Source organism: Rhamphochromis longiceps, linkage group LG7 (assembly GCF_057381845.1).
Source record: "Rhamphochromis longiceps isolate RC_006_pf linkage group LG7, R_longiceps_female_GT1.1, whole genome shotgun sequence".
NCBI classification, from domain to species: Eukaryota; Metazoa; Chordata; class Actinopteri; order Cichliformes; family Cichlidae; genus Rhamphochromis; species Rhamphochromis longiceps.
The window spans coordinates 27,669,572-27,691,354 of NC_140563.1; the positions used below are offsets into that span (position 1 = coordinate 27,669,572).

Genomic DNA, 21,783 nt, shown 5'->3' on the forward strand with positions numbered 1-21,783 from the left:
CGAAATCGGAAGTGGGCGTTCATTTGTGTTTAAAATAAGAGTTCAACACACGCATATTCCACAGACAGACAAACAAATATTTTCATATCCCAGCCCAGAAATACTTTTTCGAAGTTTTTCTTTTAACGAATACGCAATTTCTGTAAATTATATTTATAATTTGAATTAGATAAGAAACAGCGCAACTGTCTGTTTTATTCTGTACCGGAAATAGTGTTGAATCTCCTTCGAGGCAGGGAAGCACTTGTATAAAACTCGGCTGGACCCCGCTTCAGTGATCTTTATCATCCTCATCGAATTGGGGAAGCAGCATCGTATTTTTTAAAAGACGCAAACAGGTATTATGTTGAAGATTTTAAATATTATTATTATTTTAAGCAACTACAAATCAGGTTTGAATCGGAGCTAGTTGTGATGTAATGTGTGTAGCTGCGAACTGCGCTGTTAGGCCTGGTTATGTTGGCGGGGATGGAAGGTTAGCTTGTAGCCTTCTTTCTAACCAGCTAACAGCTATTACCAACCGACAATAAATTAACGGCGAGGTTTGACTTTGAAAATAACTTATGCATAATACAATTTTGCACGACATGTTTAACAATGTTTATTTGTCATTAGCGATAGCCGTCTGTGTTGATGCGGGTTGGACCTGAATGAGCGGTTAACGGGGTAACGTAGCAACTGTCACTGTTGTTGCTAAGTTAGCTAGTTAATGGCCCTCGGTAACTAACGTTAGCAACTAACGACCGCTAGTTATGTTATGCTGGCCACTCCCAGTCAAACCGGGAAAGCAAACAATCGGTGATGTGGTTAATTGACGGCACGGTTGATAACCAAAGTGATAATGACTGGTTGGGTGTATTTAAAGGGGAGTCTAGTTGATAAAGGTTAGCTGTGCTCATTTGGTTGTATTTAAGTTTGCATTCTGTAATACTGAGAGCTAGAGGTGTAGTGCTGCTTTTTTTTTGAGTAGGAGAGCTTATTGATCACACGTATTGAGTTGTAATTTGTTTCTAAGGCTATTTCACTAAAGTCACAAATTTACATTACTCTGACCTGAGAAAAGCAATCAAATGTGAGACTGAATTTAAGAACTTCATCAGTTTTTACATGCTGTTTACAGCTGTTTCCTTCGTGGATGTCTTCTTTTTCCATTCTTTCCTGTTGGGTAGTTGTCAATTCTTTCTCTAACTCATCTCTCTCCCTGACCTGTTCTCTGTGTTTTGGATCTCTACCTTTCACAGCGTTAAGCTCGTTTTCCATTAGTACCAACTTGGATCGACTCTCCACGGTTTTTAGGGTTTTCCATTAGGTCATAGTACCTGCTCGGCTGCAGTTCCAAGTGATTTGAGCAGGTACTAAAATGTGATGTCAGACTGCATGCCACTGATTGGCCGAGTCATGAGAGCGTCTCATTCACGAAAATCAAAACTGCAGTCTTTGAAACCCGACAATAGAGCTGGGCGATATGAGATTTTTTCATATCACGATATGTTTTTTTCATTTCAGGCGATAACGATATCTATCACGATATAAGCCAAATAACTATATTTGTAAGATTTAAATGTGCCGTTGCTCACAAGTAAAATGTGAAATAATCAGCAGCTTGTTTTTATTTAAAATTCAAATTCAAATTTTTTTTTTTATTTGTCACGTACACAGTCATACACAGTACGATATGTAGTGAAATGTTAAATATTTATTTCCCATAATAAGTTCAACAGGGTAGATGTACTTAAGGAACATGAGACTTTTTCAGATAAATAAAGGCAAATATTGCAAACTACACAAAAGGCAGCCGCTAAAGCGTTTAAGTTTCAAAATAGAACAAACGAAACAGACTAAATTGTCAATTCCACTTAGAAACAAAATATTAATTCTAAAAATAAATCTTAGTTTGTTTTACAGAAGAACAGACAAAACTGACTAACTTTTGTCAATATCAAATAAACTGAGAACTAAAAGGAAATTCTCAATCTCTCCTTGTTGTATAGCTGAGCTTTTCAAACAGTTTTAACAGTTACTTTAGTCTGACAAAAGCCGAATGACGAATTAGCGCTTCCAGTCAGAGACTGAGGCTACGTCCACACGTACACGGGTATTTTTGAAAACTGAGATTTTCCATTTTCGTTTTAAAAAATAATCCCGTCCACACATAAAGGCAGAAATGAAGGAAAACGCTGCTATGAACATGCCAAAGCAGCAGGTTGCGCTAGATTCCTAACCGTGCCTAAATGTTGGCCAATCAGAAGTCTAGAAGCCTCGGCGGGAAAAAGTAAACAAAGCTGGGGCATAGAAGCAGAACCGAGTCGTATGTGTGGACGGACAGTAACTGTGTGTATATGTAAGCATTTAAACACTGCAGAGAGTAGAATTAACAGTAACAGTATTGTAGAAATTCATTTCACCGAAACAATAACGTGGCGCACAGTGTGACGCATGCACCAGTTTATTGTATTTCCAGACTTGCTTTCGGCACAATTTACAGTGCACGCTACTCTGTTTTTTGTCAGACTTGAAATAGCCGAAATACCTTCACACTACGGAACTTCTATGGCTCTTCCGTTTGACAATCTCTCCGGCATTGGAACCATCATCTGTTTTCTCTTCGGTCACGCTCGGTTGATTTTTCTAGTCGGCACACTCATTTCCTCCATTACGCGCTGGCTCCATTACCCGCTGGCTGCTTCCCAAACAAACACACGTGCGGCTTGGCACTTGTGCTGTACATAACAAGTCACGCGACGTGACGCTGCGGCTGTGATTGGTTCGGCTCTGCGCTACTTAATTTGGATTGGCTGATCTTTTTTTTTTTTTTTTTTTTTTTTTGAGGACAAGAGCGGCGAGGTCTATCGCGATAGCTTAATTTCTCTATCGAGTAAAAGTTATATCGCGATACATATCGTTATCGTTCTATCGCCCAGCTCTACCCGACAACAACGGAAATGGCTACAAAAAACAATGCCATGGTCCCAGAGTCCGATGAAAAGCTACAGACTGAGCAGCAGGTATGTTCTTGCCTTGAACTCCATCTTTGTTGTAGTGTTCGTGTCGCATATTAATTACATCACTGGACACTCTGCAGCATGGCTATGACGACAACCACAGATATTCGATGGTACTTGATTGCAAACCAGTTGATCTGAGTCGATCCGAGTAGGTACTAAAGGTAAAGGAGTTTTAAAGCCAGATTTATAGATTTATCCAACAGCCTAATTGATTCATCCAGAGGACACCTGCTTTATATCAAGCGCTTCAACTGTTTAAACCTAGAATCTCTTACACCTGACTTGTACGATGTGCATAACACAAAACGTTATTTACTCTCAGATCCTGACACATCCCTGTATTGAATTTAGAAGGTAACTGTGTCACATGCTCAAGTGTGCCATTGCCCTTGTTTTTTCTTGTATGCCAATGTGTGGTATATTAAAGTCAGCATGAATATTGCAACTCCATTAAAGTGGTTTGTGGTTTTCATCAGCCAGATTGTGCTACAGTAAAGCTCTCTTTCAGCATTAAAAAGCTACTGTCAGGATATAAGAAAGTGGTGCAAAGTGGTTTGGACTGAAAAGTGTGGAAACGGTAGATATTTTATTTGGTTGGCCTTGTTGCATATGTATTTATATGAATTTCCCTTTAACAGGACACATTTTTCAGAGAACAGTTATTAAATAGATCCTACAAACATGATTAATTAGGATTTTTGCATTCAGTTCCATTGTAAATGTAATAGTGATATTTTGGTGGTGGAATTTGTGATGGTTTGAATCAGAGGAGGAAATGTTGTCAGAGAGTGCCCAAGTGTCACCAGTGGATGCCTCAAAGCTAGCAAAGGTTTTAGTCATATACTCACATTGTTAAAACTTTGGCTATATACTGTACAGAATATGATTTTATGTCATGGCAAAGGCTGTGAATTTGGAGAGGGAGCAGTCAGAACTGAAGCGACTGTACTACCAGAAGGAAATGGCTACAGCATTAGAGACATTGAGGGCAGCTACAATGACCTCTGAATCCCACAGCCAAATAGGAATTGTGAAGAGGCTGCTAGGAAAGCCACAATCACTAAATACCTGCGGAGAGTAAAGCAAGTCCTAAGGAGTCAGCTGAATGGGAAGAACAAGATCTAGGCAATCAACACCTACGCTCTGCCAGTGATTAGACACCCTGCTGGGATAATAAGCTGGTCAAAGGAGGAGATGGATGCCACTGACATCAAGACAATGAAGCTCATTACACTGCATGGAGGGTTTCACCCCAAATTCAGTAGCCTGAAGGCCTTTTCACATAGGCTCTGAAACCCATTAATTTCTATTGCATGTGTCGCACGATAACGGTTTCCTGCTGAATTAAGCAAAGTACAGCGTAATCTTGCCAGCAAGGAGTTCTTGCACAGCATCTGTACTGTGACGTGCCTTTGCATCACCAATACAAATGAAGCCAACAACCACTTGATGAACAAAAACATTCAGTGCATATCAGAGTTCAGTGAACTTTTTGACAGAACTTTATGTGTGTATGTAGAGACCTCCAGAGCCTTTGAATAAGCCATTCCTTTCAACAGTTTTGGGGACCTCGGGAGAAAAGCAGTGTTGCGGAAACGACTGTGTCGAGTATGACCTGGAAGTCGTGATGTTAAACTGGGACATGCTCTTTAGGGTTGTTGAGAATGACCGAGCTAAGGTTCTGTGGGACTTCCAAATACAGACAAACTGATGTTGGCTAACCAACCGGACATAATATTTGTGGATAAACCAAGGAAGGCAACTGTAATTGATGTTGCTATACTAAGTGAAAGCAACAAAGGATCATGAGAAGCTTGAAAAAAGTACCACAGGCTGAGAGAAGAGCTTGAGAAGATGTGAAGGCAGCAGTGCTCCCATTGGTAATCACCGCAGTGACCCCAAGCTGGACAAGTGTCTCCAGCAGATCCCAGAAACAACACCCAAGATCTCTGTCCAGAGGAGCGCAGTCCTAGGAACAGCAATGATGCTACGCGGGACCCTCAAGATTCCAGGATTTGGGTAGAGGACCCGAGCTTGAAAGGGGACATGAAATGCTACACATATTAAGCCTAACTTGCATCATAGAGCCCTGCTCTCAAAAACGGACAAATCTAACACTGTCTGTGTCTGGATTTAAGAAATAAGTGCTTAAAGTTTTAAAAACATTTTAGCGCCATCTTCTCTCAGTGTAGAACATTACGTCACCAGGTTGGTTGTTTGGTGTAGGCTTGCATTAGTTAGTTATTAGTTCTGTCATTAGTTGGATAACAGAGTGGAAAGCAAGGGGACTAAAACTAAAAATCTATTTAATGGGATCACTTTTGTGCTGCCCCTGGATATAACAATGTTAAAACAAAAGATATACTGTCCACTTCCACTGTCTGGCTGTCTTGGCTTTCCAAACTCAGCTTTTCAAAAATTTTACATTGGTTCAAGTGTGATCAGTGATCAGTCCAAGTCAGTTTGCAACTGTTGGCACAAAGGTGAGATGCGCCCTCCAGTTTATAGTGCTCCCAGAGTATTTTAATTTATTCAAAATATTCATATCTGGTGTCCCTGTTTTGGCATATCGCCACACAAAGAGTGTGTGTGTGTGTGTGTGTGTGTGTGTGTGTGTGTGTGTGTGTGTGTGTGTGTGTGTGTGTGTGTGTGTGTGTGTGTGTGTGTTCGTGTTCGTGTTCGTGTTCCAAACCCTAGTATTTACCTGGATAAGCCCAAATCCTGCTTGGTAGTCCAGGGTTAAGGCCTTAAGAAACCAATGAGTGATGCCATGGTAGCTAAGCCAAGTTAACAAAAACTCAGAGCTCTGTTGAGCCATCATTCTTTTAACCATAGCTAGCGATGACTTCATGAATTTCTTAACAGCAGGGACGTTGTAAGTTAACTTTGAGAATCCTTTAATGGAAAATGTCAATAACTAATAAAAGCATTTTGAACCATTTATCGTATTCTTCAATAATGGATCATGCAGCTTAACTGTGCATGCATCATGCATTATCAACATTATAATCTAGAGAGAGCCCATCTACCTTTCAGAGAAAGCTAATTTCCAACCTTTTTATCTAAAAAATTCTTGAAAGTGTTGTTGCACAACTGCTAACTGATCACTTGCAGAGGAATGGTTTATTTGAAGAGTTTCAGTCAGGTTTCAGAGCTCATCACACTACAGAAATCATATTAGTGAAGGTTCCAAATTATTTTCTTTTTGCATCTGACAGTGGGCTCATCTCTGTGCTTGTCCTGCTAGACCTCAGTGCAGCATTTCATACGGTTGACTGTTATTTTATTACAGTAATTAGAGCATGCTATAGGTATTAAAGATACTGCACTGTAGTGGTTTGTATCACATCTACCTAATGGACTCCAATTTGTTCATGTAAATGGTGAGTCCTCTTCGCACACTTAGGTTATTGAAGGAGTTCCACAAGATTCTGTGTTAGGACTAATTAAACTTAAATTATGCATGCTTCCCCTTAGCATTAGATGGCATAGCATACATTTTCCATCATTTGGTACTATATAAATAAAATTGCATTGAAATTAAATTGAATCTCTGGGCGTTTCCCAGTGGAGTTTGGTGCTTCATCTAGCCAAAGAAATAGCCACATTATGTACATTCACTTCTTAACCCAAAACCAAGTGCCTCAACTGATCTGGACCATGATAATGGTGTCTGTTTGGGCATGACCTCAATTGCTAAATTAATTATCAATGGGCAAATGTACTGTAAGTCTCTTTTTCCCAACTTTAGTTGCTATCAAATGACAGTTACCATTAGCTGCCATTAGCATAGAACACTACGCTGTACTTGCTCCTCCTCCTCCTTTCCTTTTTCTTTTTCTTTCTCAGAATCCTGCTACATCTATTTCTGTTGACTGTACAGTGGGAAGATGAGGCGATCGAACTGTAGAACATTATCCACTCTAGATACATTAGCAGATGGTCATAATAAATTTTTAACCAGTTGCTTAAAGCCTCACTTTCCCACTATGTACCACATTGTTTCTGAACCACTGTTTGCTTTTTCTGTCATATGGACTTCATCTAAGATGTTTGATTGAGTCATTTGTTTAGTTTTTGCTTTTTAGAGGTTGCTAAAATAGGCCCTGCCCCACCCCACCTCGTTTTTTAAAATATATTTATTTTTTAATAAAGGTATTAAATTGTAATTTGAGGCTGACTGACTTGTCAGAGATGCCCAGGCTTGTTTTGTGTATGTGCAAAGGAATGTAAACAGATGGCATTGGTAGAGTATAGCTTGCTATGATATTTTTGTCACATAAAAAAATTTATACCAGGATTATTGGTATAGGAAGAGATCTGGCTGATGTAATGGAGAGAGGGAAGATGGATGAATTGTGTGTGTGTGCAGGAGACCAGGTTGAATACAAGCAAGGCCAGATGCATTGGAGGTGGATTCATTGAATTTCTAAACTTCTAGCTTTCTTCTGGGTTTGACTCCCCCCTCCCCCCCACCACATAGCTGACTTTTTTTTTTTTTAAATTAAGCATTGCCACAATCAACTGGTCAGTGATGTGCTTTACCTTCGTAATGCTCTAAGCTTGTAAATTTGAGTTAAAACTGAGGGGTTTCTTCCAATGTATACATTGTATAAAAACTTCAGCAAGAATTTGAGCTCTCACTTGAGAAAAATCTAAAAGAAATTAGTTTAGATTTTAGAAAAAGAGTTCATGCTCACAAAGCAGAACATGTATCTACAAGGTTATCACAGCATTTCCAAGTGTGAACAACTGGAGTGTGAAGTATTATCAAGAAATTCAAAGAGCCAGCCAAGAGTCTTCAGATGATGGCGCAAGTAAACCGCTTTAGGCTTCCAGTGTGCACAAGAAACTCTTATACGTATTATTATAACTGGTGCACTTTGGTGTTGGTTTGATGTTGATGGTGTAAAAGTCCCACTTATCATAACTGCTGGTTAGCTTACAAAGTTAGAGGCTTCCCAGATTAATTAGGATATCTGGATAACAAGGACTTTAATTTTTTTTTTCTTGGACATGCCGTGTAAATGATATGTGTGTGTGTCCCACACCTCAGCAGTGTACCTTTGGGGAAGCTGAGTCCCCAGGCAGCCACCATGGGGGACGAGAGCGAGTGGATGAAGCTCCCCATTGACCAGAAATGTGAACACAAGGTGAGCCTCTCATTTATGCTTGTCCTCTGTGAATGTATTTATTTTTTTCCTTCAAAAATATTTGTAAATGTTTCTACACAGCTCTTTTACTTGATATTTGATTTTTAATAAAAGTTATTTCACAATTTGTCTTGATCCATGTAAGGAAATTATAAAAAGTTTACTGTTCATCTGGAATTGGCGTTTTCAGCGGAAGAAACGTTTTGTCACTCAAGATGAAACACATTTGCTCAGTGCTGAGAGTGGTCCTGTTGCTGAGGTTGGAGTCATCCTGTAATCTCTTATGAACTACCTCCACTCTGCTGAAACTTCTGTCCACAGTTGCTCTGCTTCTACATCTGCAATGTTGTTTCTAATTCAGGTTGGGTTGACACACGCAGCTTAGAGGAGCTGTTTGGGGTACTGCAGCTGTACGCCCCAGTACTTTAGAAGTGTGTGTGTGTGTGTGTGTGTGTGTGTGTGTGTGTGTGTGTGTGTTTGTTTGTTTGTGTTTTTTTAAGTGGGTTTTTTGTGTATTAATAGCTACTATAGCCTGTTTTACAATAGTACCTACTTGAATGGACTCCGTATGGTTCAACAGTTTTCTCATTAGGTTATTGTACCTGGTACAAGGTACTTATTTTAGTACCTGCTTGCCCGAGGTTCCAAGTGATCCAAGCGGGTACTAAAATCTGACGTCGTCAGACTGGATGCCACCGATTGGCTGGTCAGTAGCGGCACACGATGAGTCATGAGATCATCTTGTTCATGAAAATCAAAACGCTCACTTTGGTAACCCAGCAACAGGGAAATGACTACAAAAAACCCCCCCAAACAATAATATGGTCCTTGAGTCTAACGAAAAGTCACAGACCAAGCAGCAGCTATATTCTTGCCTCGTAGTCCACCTTTGTTGTAGCATTCGTGTTGCATATTAATTATGTCGCAGGACGTTCTGACATGTTGCTATGTCGACAGTCACGTACTCAAGGCAGTATTATTTTGTACTGGAAAACCTGTCGAGTTGTGGCGATGTGTGGTGGTTCGATCAGAGTAGCTACAAATGTTAAAGGGGCTTTTATTTCTTTGGAAAGAACCAAAGAATTTCGTTTTCTAGTTTGTGTTCTTTAACACATTTCTGAAATGTACATTATTTTTCAGTTTTGGGTAACCTTACCTTATTTTTTTTTTTATTTTTTTAATAACCTCTGGCAGTTCACCACTTTGTACTATTTCAAGTTATTCATTGGACTTGAACGACTTGAAATGCAATAAATAAGTATTGACTGATGTGGGGAAAAAATGATCATATAATTAAAATGGTTCACCTTGTTAGATCTGAAATCTGGACTATGCTGAGATTAAGCCTCCGTTTTATTCTGGTTGTAGCCACTGGAAGATGATACAGCTACTCAGGCAAACGAACCACTGGACATGGTTAGCATAATCAGCTGGAATATGTTTTATATAGAAGTCCCCCCCTCCTGAGCATGAGAGCCACAATTTTTCTTTTTTATTTTGTTTGTTTTTTTTTTTTTTTTCTATACCAAACAAAAGGCTTTTAAATGAACCACACCCTGAACTCAATGTGATTAGTGCTTTTGTGTTTAACATGGGCAGGAATGCCATTGTGGTGTTGTAGACTGTACAGAGAATGTGAGCAATCCAAGTTTCTAAAGCTAAAACGAAACTGCACCCTTTTCCTTTGTTATTCTCTTTTAGCTCACAAATAAGTTTGACTGAAAAGCCAGCAATCACTGTGCCTACAGTAGATTTAATAGGCATATGGAGCATACAAGGATATACACTTTCTAACTGATGTCTGAGATTTTTCTTAAGGCAGTTCACCTGCGCAGAAACTTGAAACACTGTGTATGTCCATTTAGTTTGTTGTTTGTGAAAGCATGACTGAATAGGAATATTTGAATGGTTTTTAATCATGATTTTATACCATATCACTACATCAACACAAGCTGTACTTTCTTGCTCTCCCCCCCCCCCCCCCTTTTTTTTTTTTTACAAGAGTGAATTGACAAAAACCAAGCAGTAGTAGCAAATATGGATGGAGCCACTTTGCATCACACACTGCTTAGTGAAGCCCTCTTACGAAGCCTCAAGCTAAGCATTGGCATCGCCATTCCTTCATCTCCCAGCATAATGGAATTCATGCTGAGTTACATGAAGTCTTGTGATGCATGAGACTGAAGAAGTCAGTCGAATGAGTGACAAATGTTTCTCCCACTGAAAATGCTGCATACGAATCAACTTTTTGGGATTCTGGAGAATCCTGTCTGCCTCCTTAGAATTACTATCATTTAGAATGTTTTAGCATTTAAATTGATAAGACATGTCAGACTTCAAGGATTCATGTTGTATTTTTAGTTTTAGGCTGACTGGTGATGCATGATTTATCTAATTTGGCTTTTTTTTTCTTTTTCTTTTTTTTAAATAAAACCAAAAGCAACATGTGAGATCAATGTGTGATGTTTTAAGACTATTTGATCTTGGGATTGCAAAACAAATGTTTTGTCAATATAAGTTGTCTTGAGTATCTTTTATCCTTTTGCATCATTTAGCATTATTGTCCAAACAATGTATGAAAGTTGGAAGTAAAATATGGTGACAACACTAATTCTCAGTGTGTTTGATTCAGATTTGGAAAGCCCGCCTGAATGGTTATGAAGAAGCACTGAAATTGTTCCAGAAGATAGAAGATGAAAAGAGTCCAGAATGGGGGAAGTACCTGGGACTGATTAAGAAGTTTGTCACAGACTCGAATGCAGTGGCTCAGCTCAAAGGTCTGGAGGCAGCCCTTGCCTTCATTGAGAATGCCCACTTTGCTGGAAAGTAAGTAACAGTAACAACAAGAGTTTCTCCTGCAATTTCTTTTAAAAGTCTGGAAAAACCCAAAACTGTGCCTCTAAACAAAGAACAGGCTTTCTTGGTTTTACATAGTCTGTTGTGTGTTGAGTTGCACTGCAACAACAGTGGTTTGCCTTGTGATTCAATTAATGTATAAAGGTAAACTGGACTCAAAGATGGTGCCAGTTAAATTGGTGGTGCTTAATGGTTATTAGTTTTTCCCTTGCTAACAGCAGCTTTGGACCTAGTCTGTAGAGTTTCTGTTAATCTGATGAAAATATAATTGTTCATCAGAATGCAGACTTAATTTGTTGCCAGTAGCCTGCATTTATCTTGAACTGCAGAAACAGTACAAGGTTTTTACTTTTGTTTTGCCAGAAAAATGGTGTTTGTGACCACAGAACAGAGTACATTAATGCTGAAATTCAATACAGAAATCTGCTGGGTATTATTTTTTGCTGTAAGCAATTAAACACATTATTTGAGGGTCAGATTTTTACAGCATTGATTTAAGGCATTAATATGATTTGAGGGCAACAGTCTGCACTGACAGAGGCGAGGCTCTGTCAGTGCGCCCCAGGGTGGCTGTGGCTACAATGTAGCTTGCCATCACCAGTGTGTGAATGTGTGTGTGAATGGGTGGATGACTGGATATGTAAAGCGCTTTGGGGTCCTTAGGGACTAGTAAAGCGCTATATAAATACAGGCCATTATTGTGGTGCGCTAATGACAATTAATAGTTGTTTTTAAGAAACTGTATTGCTGGTGTTGATTAGTAAAGTGTCATTGTTTGTTTGGCTAATCCCTCACATCGCTAACTGCAGTCCTATCTGTAGTGAGTGATATAGCCCTAGAAATTGTACCACATGATTTTGTGAAAATTTCTGATGATGAAAAGGTGTAAGTACATTTGTAGTCAGATGTTTATATACATTCATCATAGGCATGAATGTCAGGATAAAATGAGGCTTTTAACAATTTCATTGAACATGTACAGCATGCGTGTTTAATTATTTTTATTTTATTTAACTAGGAAGATCCTATTGAGATTAAAAAAAAACTTTTTTTTTTTAAGGGAGACCTGGCCAGGAGAGGCAGCAGCAAGTGTGACACAGTTACAAAAATTACAAAGTTAAACAAACAAAAACACACACACACACACACACACACACACACACACACACACTTGCTGAAGGATGAAATTAAAAAACATTGCAATTTATAAAATAGAAAACAATGAGCAAATATTTAGATTTTTTTTTCTCTTTTGAATAGTTATTATTGCTCATTAATATGACACATATTTATTTTTATTGGATTACTCAGTTAATTGATTGGATAATCAATAGATTAATTGATTAAAATAATCAATAGCTGCAGTACTACTCTTTTCCTTATGGTGTGTTCGGGGGACATATTTTTATGTTCCTGCTATGTCGTTATAATTTTGAGCACCTGGTGAAAAAATGTGTTTTTAAAAACAAACAAACGTAACACAAAAACGTAACCTACGTGGAAGCTGAGGGGTAGCACTGGCGGCTGCGAAGATCCTTTTTTGGTATTCAAAAGTTTGAGTCAAGTTATTAAAGAATAATGAAGGTAGCAGTAAGGCAGTGAAACTCTTTATTAAGCAGTAGTAGCACTGATGAAAGCGTGCCATTTTGTGTTTGGGCCACACACTACTCCTTATGGAGAGGTAATTATGGCCACATGCTATCATGAACTTGTATATCTATCTATGTATATGCCTATATCATTTTTTGTTTGTTTGTTTTTTTGTCTTTGTCACTCTATAGGACGACAGGTGAGGTAGTGTCTGGTGTGGTGACCAAAGTGTTCAACCAGCCAAAAGCACGGGCCAAAGAGCTGGGTATGGACATCTGTTTTATGTACATTGAGATAGAGAAGGCTGAAGTGGTTCAGGACGAGCTGCTCAAAGGACTCGACAACAAGAACCCCAAGATAGTGGTGGCATGCATCGAGACTTTAAGAAAGGCTCTCAGGTTAGTGTAACTATACTGAGAATCCTTTAATGTATAGACACAGCAAATGTAGTATGTCATGTTAATGTTGCCTGTCAGGATAAAGCTCTAGCTGCCACACAAGACCAAATAAACAAAAAGCATTGACTAAGTTTGATCAAATTGCTCATTTCTAACCACTGGAATCAAATTGCTGTAAGTCAGTCTATGTAAGTGTCAGTTCTGTAAATGACAATAATCAAATGTCATGTAATTGTCTTTTCACAGTGAATTTGGGTCTAAAATAGTAACATTGAAGCCAGTAGTGAAGATTTTACCCAAACAGTTTGAGTCTAGAGAGAAAGCTGTGAGAGATGAAGCCAAGCTGCTTGCAGTAGAGATCTACAAGTGGATCAGAGATGCTTTGAGACCTTCACTTCAGAACATTAATTCTGTACAGGTGGGGCCCATTATTACACACATTTTGCACACGTTTCATTCATTTTTGTTCATTTCAAGGCATGATAAACTGAATAAACCTGTCTTTTTTTTTTTTTTTTCCTGCAGCTCAAAGAACTAGAGGAGGAATGGGTGAAGCTACCTTCATCTCCTCCCAAACAGACGCGCTTCCTGCGCTCCCAGCAGGACCTGAAAGCAAAGTTTCAGGAGCAACAGGCTCAAGGAGGAGAACAGTCAGACGGTAGGTTTATAGAGTAGAGAATTGCTTCTTTGACGTGTTGTTAGATAAAGAGGAGATAAGTCAGTCATAGTGTGATATTGACTTTTTCTTCCCCCCAATCAATCAGGAGATGATGGGGAGGAATTGGTGGTGGCAGTGGATCCTTATGAGCTGCTGGAGCCTGTGGAAATTCTATCAAAGATGCCCAAAGACTTCTATGAGAAAATTGTAAGTTTACGCAGCTTTCAGTTCAAAAACCTTCCCAAACATCAAAATAAGGTAATGGACATGGTCAGCAATAATACTCAGGTAGGCTGTAGCATTTAAATGATCTTCTTTTGGTCCTACAAAGCCCAAAGACAGTACCCCCCACATCAATACAGCTATAACACCAGCAACCTGAATTGTACAATGAATGGATCAGTCATTCATGTTGATAATGGCAAAATTTGACCCTACCATTTGCTTTCAACTGATCCAAGCTGGAAAAGAGTAGTTGGACCTCTGGAAGAGTTCCCAATATGTTTTATACTCCACCTAGGGGGGTGTTTATATACAACATGGAAAAGAGCCACAGGAACAACTAGGGCTGTGCAATATGACCAAAATCTCATATTGCGATATAAGACATTTATTGTCCCCGACAACAATATATATCACAAAAATTTTACATTTTCTGTTAATTCTTTGAATTTCCGGTCACTTGACTTGAGTGAAGTGTTTTCAGCTGGCGTCGTGTACCTGGAGTCCAGTGTTACATAAGTTGAAACGGCCACAAATTTCTCTTAGTATTTATTACATGGCGTGATGCAGGGAAAACTCTGTTCTAAGGTTTATTTTTTAGCACCTGACTGCTCTTTTTAGCTCCTCGTCCGTAAACACTCCACATACCTTTTCATATGATTCGGTTTATTTTGAAAAATCTCAACAGGATCTTCAGCTTTATTGTGAAAGGTTTATGTGGAAAATAAACAAGCAGACAACGGAGCCACGCGATGGTTTTACCTTCGTTGTTGCTAACGACAACTCATAAAAACAGGCGCTTGTCCGTCCGTAGTGTGGTTATACTAAATATAAGAGAAAGAGAGAACTTTAAGAAATTCTACAGTGACCATCAAAACGATGAAAAAATATTGCCGTAAACAGTTTATTTTGCGACACCACGAAACAAACGATAGTGTAATGTGAAAAGATAGATGTTGTCATATCATCATCTGATATATATCGTGATATTGAACAGCCCTAGGAACAACTTGTTAAAACTGTTTTTATATGACAAGGTTACAAGCTGCAGTAGTTGAAATGGGGCATTTTCTAAAGAATATAACCAAGACAACCCAATAAGAAGAAAGACAAATATAACAACTTGCTTCTCTAACATAGAAGTGACGTAATTGACCTTCAAATGCATCCTTTGAAGGACACAGCTCATAAATTGGGACATGGTTATTGAGCTCCCCCGTCTGCCTTGGTTTTTCTGTTTTTGTGTACCAACAGGCCTGTTTTTGTTAGTTGTAATTATTAGCATATTAAAATAAATATTCAGTTCAGGTGATGGTACAATCGTGGAGTTTAAATGCTGTTTAATAACGTGTGTTTGTTCTGTCTATTGTAGGAAGCTAAGAAGTGGCAGGAACGAAAAGAGGCACTGGAGGCTGTCGAGGCTTTGACCAAGAACCCCAAACTAGAGAACGGAGACTATGGAGACCTTGTCAGAGCCCTAAAGAAGGTAAAGGTTCAAAGTACTCTTGAGTGGCTTCAAAAAGCATTTTTTCTCACAGGTTTGGGTTTCGCGATTGTCTCTTGACAAGTTTACTGTGTTCTAGGTCGTAGGGAAAGATGCTAACGTGATGCTGGTTTCAATGGCAGCTAAATGTCTGGCAGGACTGGCTACTGGACTGAGGAAGAAATTTGGAACATATGCAGGACAAGTAAGTTGAAGTGCCTTTTCTTGATCTAAATAACAGCACATTTTTGAGAAGAGAAAATGTTCTCTTTAACCTTGAAACACTAAACGTATGCTGTAGGCTGAAATGATCAGCACAGCAACTTTAGGAAATAAAACAAAAAACAAAAGTGTTTTATTTCAATTTTTTTTAAATTCCTTTTATTCATTAGGAATAAAAACAAACAAACATGATGCAAAGCTGTATAACAGATTGAGGTATCATAGTTTTCTCTAGTGTTGGATGCTGCACAGCAGTCATAAGTTTTGCACTTTTAAACTGATCTGTTTGTTTGCATCTTATATCACCTGTTTGTAAATGTCATCGAATAGGCTGGCCCAGTTTGTTACTTTCTAATGTGAGATGTGTCTTTTAAGGTGGTTCCAACCATTCTAGAGAAGTTCAAGGAAAAAAAGCCACAGGTTGTCCAATCCCTGCAGGAGGCAATTGATGCCATCTTTCTCACTGTGAGTAAATTCTTTACATCTCATTGACAACAGACTTCAGCATGTAAATCTGACTGAAAAACCTCTAGTCCTTGTTATGTGTACTTTCACTTAACAGCATAGATCAGCATGTTCAGTTTTTAGCCGTCGGCCATAAAAGGCTGTTTGGTTATTGTCACCACCCCCACTAGGCCGGTGCTGTGAACAACTAAGTTTGTGAATGCAAGAACGAGGTGACGTAGGAGCTTCAAATTGATACCGAAGTGCATCCACTAAGAATCTTGGATGAGTTTGAATCTCAGTGACCTTCTGAGGTCAAGTTTTCATAAAAACTTGTGAATTCCATAACTTGAGATCAAGACGGCATAAGATTTCGAAATTGAAAACATAAGTGTGTTGACTTATAGCTGAGAGGTAGCACTGGCAGTTGATGGTGTTCTTTATATTATATGCATTTTCCCCGTAGTTATAAACTTAGAACTTAAACTCCTGTTAATTGTAGAGAATTTCACTGACTGCAGACTTCTCCCCCCTCCAGACAACTTTCCAGAACCTGTCAGAGGAAATCCTGGCTGTGATGGACAATAAGAACCCTTCAATCAAGCAGCAGGCCTCTCTTTTTCTCGCCCGCTCCTTCAGACACTGCACACAAGCCACATTGCCCAAGAGCATCCTCAAGCCTTTCTGTGCTGCTCTCATCAAGGTGACTTAAGAACTGCAGCATTACAGTGTAATGCCTTTTAGGATGAACCTATAATTAACCCTTTCATGCATGAATTACAACCTCAATCAGGATTTCTCCAGAACCTTGAGGGGTTTTTTTTTTTTTTTTTTTTTTTCAATAAAAATCTTTTTCTGCAGTTTAATGTCAAATTGCACTCTGAAAAAAAAAATCATGGTACAAGTAAGCAATTGGAGTGGAAAAAATAAATTGTGAAATCAATTTATAGACCAAAATGTATTCTAAACTTTTGACTCAAAATAGCCACCTTTGGCAGATATAACGGCTGAACATACCCGTGGCATTCTTTCTACAATAGAAATCAAATATTCTTCAGAAAGTTCTTCCCATATCTGTTGGAGAAGTTCTCATAAATGTGTGGCACTTGCAGGTTGCTTTGCTTTCACTGTTCTGTCCAGTTCATCCCAAACAAGCTTCAGGTTTGAACCCCTGACCAACTAGGCACATATCAGAGGGTATTGCAATGCTGTGGTAGCCATTTTGGTTCAGGGAGCCTCCCACTCTGTACAAGTCAGTGATCCTGGATCCAGCAAAACAGCCCCAGACGGTCACACTTCTTCCTCCATGTTTGACAGTTGATGCCACACACTGTGGAACCATCCTCTCGCCTACTTAGCGGCATACAAAGATCCTGCGTGATGAACCAAAGATTTCAGATTTTGATTAATCGGTCCGTAATACCTTCTTCCAGACTTCAGTAGTCCAATGATGGTGTTTCATGGCCCAGCAAAGCCTCTTTGCCTTATTCTGACATCTTAGCAATGCCTTTATTGCTGCAACTCATCCTGTCAAATCTGCAGCTCAAAGTCTTGTCTTTGAAACTCAGACTTGCTTACTACCACCACTATTAAGCTGTGCTTGAAGCTGTTGTCCTGTGAGCTGCTTATCACACAGAAACTTGTCCTCTGGTTCAGTGGTGGCTTTGGGTCTGCCAGACCTTTTCCTGTCAGAGTTTGCCCCAGTTTCTGTGTGCCCTTTGGAATCACTGACACTTTGACTTTCTTTGCAATTTGTCTGTAGGAAAGACCTGCATTTATAAGTGTTATAATGGTCTGTCTCTCTTCAATCAATTCTATTGTTAATTGCCTTTTTCTCTCAATTTTTGTAGCAGTACATTACTCCTGCAGCACAATACTGCTCCACTGATGCTCACGAGGGTATGGTACCACAGTGTGTTCCAGCACTGCTTTTATGCAGACAGAGTGGGTTGTAAGTAATCCCAAAAGTTGGAACACCTGTAGGAATTAGTAGCACCAGCTTTCAAGGCTTGATCAACCTCCATTGCTGCAGAACTGCTTTACATTGTTGACCCCCCCCCCCCCCCCCCCCCTTTGTTTCCTTCTCCTTTCTTTAAAAAAAAACGAAACCAAAAAAAAACCTGGCAGTTCTCCACTTTTGTATCATTTCAGTCTATTCTTTGGACTTGAATGACTTGAATTGCAACATTCTTCTTTGTTAGTACTGAGTGCAATCTTGGCAGACAATATAGGCGAAACTGCACCCATAGTTTCCTGAAGTGTATTGCTGTTACAAAAATACGTGTACATGGTATTAGTATATAACAATAAAATTCGATGAATTTGTATAGTCAATGTCATCGATAATGGTGAGGATCGTTGCAGCCCTATTTGTGTATATCTGTATGAACTCGGACACCTCCTTAACAAATGTTTGCTGTAACATTCACAGATACAGTGATGTTAAGTTCTATGTTTGCATTTGTTTTATGTTCAATATATGTCACCTGTATGTAACTTAACAGACACCAAAATTTGTATCGCCTATTGAATTTTGTTCTAGTCACCACTAAATATGGAATGGAAAAATTTGAAAAAGCACTGCAGGTCTGGCCAACTAATTCTAAGTATACCTATGTTTTTCTCACAGCAAGTAAATGACTCTGCCCCAGAGGTCCGTGATGCTGCTTTTGAAGCTCTGGGGACTGCCATGAAAGTGGTGGGAGAGAAAGCTGTGAACCCTTTCCTGGCTGACTTGGATAAACTGAAATTGGATAAGGTGAGGATCAGGAAGATGTGAATTCAGATGTGAATTCGGTTCAATTTTTTGTTGTTGTCATGAACTGTTCACTTTGTTTTTGTTGCAGATTAAGGAGTGTGCTGATAATGTGGAGCTCTCAGGAGGTAGGAAGGGTGCAGGAGGAGGCGGCACAGTTGAGAAGAAATGTGCAGCTAAAGCCGTCGTCCCTGCTGAATCTGTATCCAAATCCTCTGTTCCATCGAAGAGCCAGACTTCTGCCAATAAGGTGTGCTGGGAGCAATGCATGTACAGAAAAGTCAAATTAGTCGAAGGAGAAATATTGTTGCCTTATTGTATATCAGCTTTGTTATTGATAAATAGGATGGTTGGCATCTTTACCAGTCTATAGTTCTACTTGAAACTTTATCCAGGTGTCAGCAGTGCCACCTAAGAAAGGGAAGCCAACCTCTGCAGCTGGTGCCAAATCCAAGAAGTCCTCCGACAGTAAAGAATTCACGGAGTCTGAACTTTCAGTAAGTCATTACTTGACTGCATGCTGGTCCTCTGCAACAAATGTCCGGCATATCAATACATGCTAGAACACTTGCTGTCTCCCAGTCCAGTGTGAAACTCATTGAAAAGAGAGGCAGCTATTCTAAGAAAGCTGGACAGAGCTGCAGAAAGTCTTTAAGCCATCAGCAGGGGGAAAAAATGTGTATATACTTGTACTATCCTACTACAGTGCACAGTTGACAGTGTACCTGCCCAATGAAATGTACACACAACGCAAGACTTTACATTCCCACGTACTTCATTTCTTGACAGGCTTTACAACTTAAAAACAAAGACAATGATGTGAATGCAACAGCCTACTATACTGTAAAACAACATGCTAGTAAGCACAGTTGAAAATAACAGATTTAAACAGCTGATTAAAGTAACTAAAACAATTCCATGTTTTCACTTGGGATTATATGAATATTGTCTTAAAGTTGGTTATCTTAGTTAATCAGTATCCAGTCCTCACTACTGACAAAGAGTGCCTAGCAGCATTAACTCATGTTATCATAGTAATATTTTATCCCTGTGGGATACAACATTATCAGGCTATTGCTTTGGAATTTCTTATTGTGTGCTTGTGTGTTGTTATATCAGGCTGAGGTGTGTCAGGACTTGGCTGCAGGTGTACTTCCTGCCTCCTGTCTTGAACAGCTGGACTCGGCCAACTGGAAGGACAGACTGGCCAGTATGGAGGAGTTCCAGAGGGTAAAGTCTTCCTGTTCTGTCCTCATCAGCTGTGTCATAAACAACTTCATCACAGAACAAAAGCTGATTGACTCATAATATCCAGCAGTGATTGCAAATAACTGCCATTTTTCATTAAATTTGTGTATCCTTCTAGGCTGTTGAGACGATGGATAAAGCTGCAATGCCCTGCCAGGCCTTAGTCAGGATGTTGGCCAAGAAACCAGGGTGGAAGGAGACGAACTTCCAGGTAATCATTGACAAGATGATGTTAATGAAACATCATTAACACCTGCTCAACAATTAACAACTACATTGCACAATTAACTAATGGGAGTGTCTCTTCCAGTTGACAGTGCTCCTATACAAATTTTACTGAAGGATTTGATGAGAATTAAAAAAAAATGTCAATGAAAAGCTGCTGTAGAGGGAACCAAAGTTTTGGCACTGCACTTAAAACCATTGGCATTCTTTGAAAGCCAGTGTGTAAATGGCAAAATAAAGCACCTGTTATAGGACAGATCAGCCATGTCTGATTACTTACCCTTTTCTTGTTCAGGTGATGCAGTTGAAACTGCGGATTGTGGCTCTCATTGCTCAAAGGGGACAATTTTCCAAGACCTCAGCCTCTGTTGTTTTGGATGGCTTGGTGGACAAGGTTGGAGATGTCAAGTGTGGTGGAAATGCTAAAGAAGGACTGACTGCTATTGGAGAGGCCTGCTCACTGCCATGGACTGCAGAACAGGTAAGGATAAAATTTTCTGGATTGTTAAAGATTGAAAAGGTCTTTTTATATGTGCAGAAAATGACAGAAACATCAACAGATACTACTGTAGCAACAGCGCCTTGATACAACTGTTGTTAATAAAATTGAACTGAGAATGCACAGTATTAATGACTTATGATTTTTCTTTGTCAGGTTGTTTCTATGGCTTTTTCCCAGAAAAATCCCAAAAACCAGGCAGAGACTCTGAACTGGCTGTCTAATGCTATGAAGGAGTTTGGCTTTGCAGGGTAACTTCCTGTCCATCACACATCACTTTATTTGTAACATAATTTCCAACTGATTTTGATTTGGGGGGGGGGGCTTCTTTAAAACATCTTCATTTAACATTTTGCCAGGGAGGTTATGTTTTTGTTCCCAACTGCCACAGGACGAGAGGCAGGGTAAATCCTGGGGAGGTCCATTCACCATTCACACTTATATTCACATCTATAGACAAGTTTAAAATCACGAACTAACCTAACCGTACTAACTGCATGTCTTTGGTGGTGTTAGGAGGGGGAATACCTGGAGAAATCCCACCTATTCCTGTTAGGCAACAATAACACCAGTAAATGAATAAAAGGAAAAACAATTCTACAAAAACAGAGTGGGCCAAAGTTTTTCTACAGCAAAGACTCCTTGCCAGTTATTATAAATGCCTGATTGCAGTTCTTGCTTTTTCATATTGCAACTAGATCGCATATAGAAGATTGAGATGGGCACCATGACATCAGTTGTTTTCCTGGCCTCATGTATCTATGCCATTTTCACCCTGGAAGTTGTCCTAAAGACCTCTGTTAACATTTGACCTCCCTACTCTCCAGTATCAATGTGAAGGGTTTCATCAACAATGTGAAGACAGCTCTGGGAGCAACCAACCCCGCTGTTAGGACAGCAGCCATCACTTTGCTGGGAGTCATGTACCTCTACATGGGAGCTCCACTACGCATGTTCTTTGAAGATGAGAAGCCGGCTCTCCTTGCACAGATAGATGCAGAGTTCGAGAAGGTAGCACTTCCAGA

General features: G+C 39.5%; 1 protein-coding gene across 2 annotated transcripts in view; it reads left to right on the forward strand.

Moving 5' to 3' along the window:
- Positions 1–187: 187 nt before the first annotated feature.
- Positions 188–21,783, forward strand: part of ckap5 (cytoskeleton associated protein 5) — a 43,605-nt gene continuing 22,009 nt past the window's right edge. The window contains exons 1-19 of one of the 2 annotated variants that reach the window (XM_085413160.1): positions 188–338; positions 8,062–8,158; positions 10,791–10,984; positions 12,796–13,002; positions 13,249–13,420; positions 13,528–13,660; positions 13,767–13,867; positions 15,255–15,368; positions 15,466–15,570; positions 15,963–16,052; positions 16,570–16,734; positions 18,661–18,789; positions 18,878–19,036; positions 19,182–19,283; positions 19,906–20,016; positions 20,153–20,245; positions 20,555–20,740; positions 20,915–21,009; positions 21,586–21,769. In XM_085413160.1, coding sequence (XP_085269286.1) covers positions 8,102–8,158; positions 10,791–10,984; positions 12,796–13,002; positions 13,249–13,420; positions 13,528–13,660; positions 13,767–13,867; positions 15,255–15,368; positions 15,466–15,570; positions 15,963–16,052; positions 16,570–16,734; positions 18,661–18,789; positions 18,878–19,036; positions 19,182–19,283; positions 19,906–20,016; positions 20,153–20,245; positions 20,555–20,740; positions 20,915–21,009; positions 21,586–21,769 — 2,397 coding nt within the window. In that variant the 5' untranslated portion in view covers positions 188–338; positions 8,062–8,101. The remainder of the gene's footprint in view (positions 339–8,061; positions 8,159–10,790; positions 10,985–12,795; positions 13,003–13,248; positions 13,421–13,527; positions 13,661–13,766; positions 13,868–15,254; positions 15,369–15,465; positions 15,571–15,962; positions 16,053–16,569; positions 16,735–18,660; positions 18,790–18,877; positions 19,037–19,181; positions 19,284–19,905; positions 20,017–20,152; positions 20,246–20,554; positions 20,741–20,914; positions 21,010–21,585; positions 21,770–21,783) is intronic. The other variant, XM_085413161.1, reaches the window with a different exon arrangement.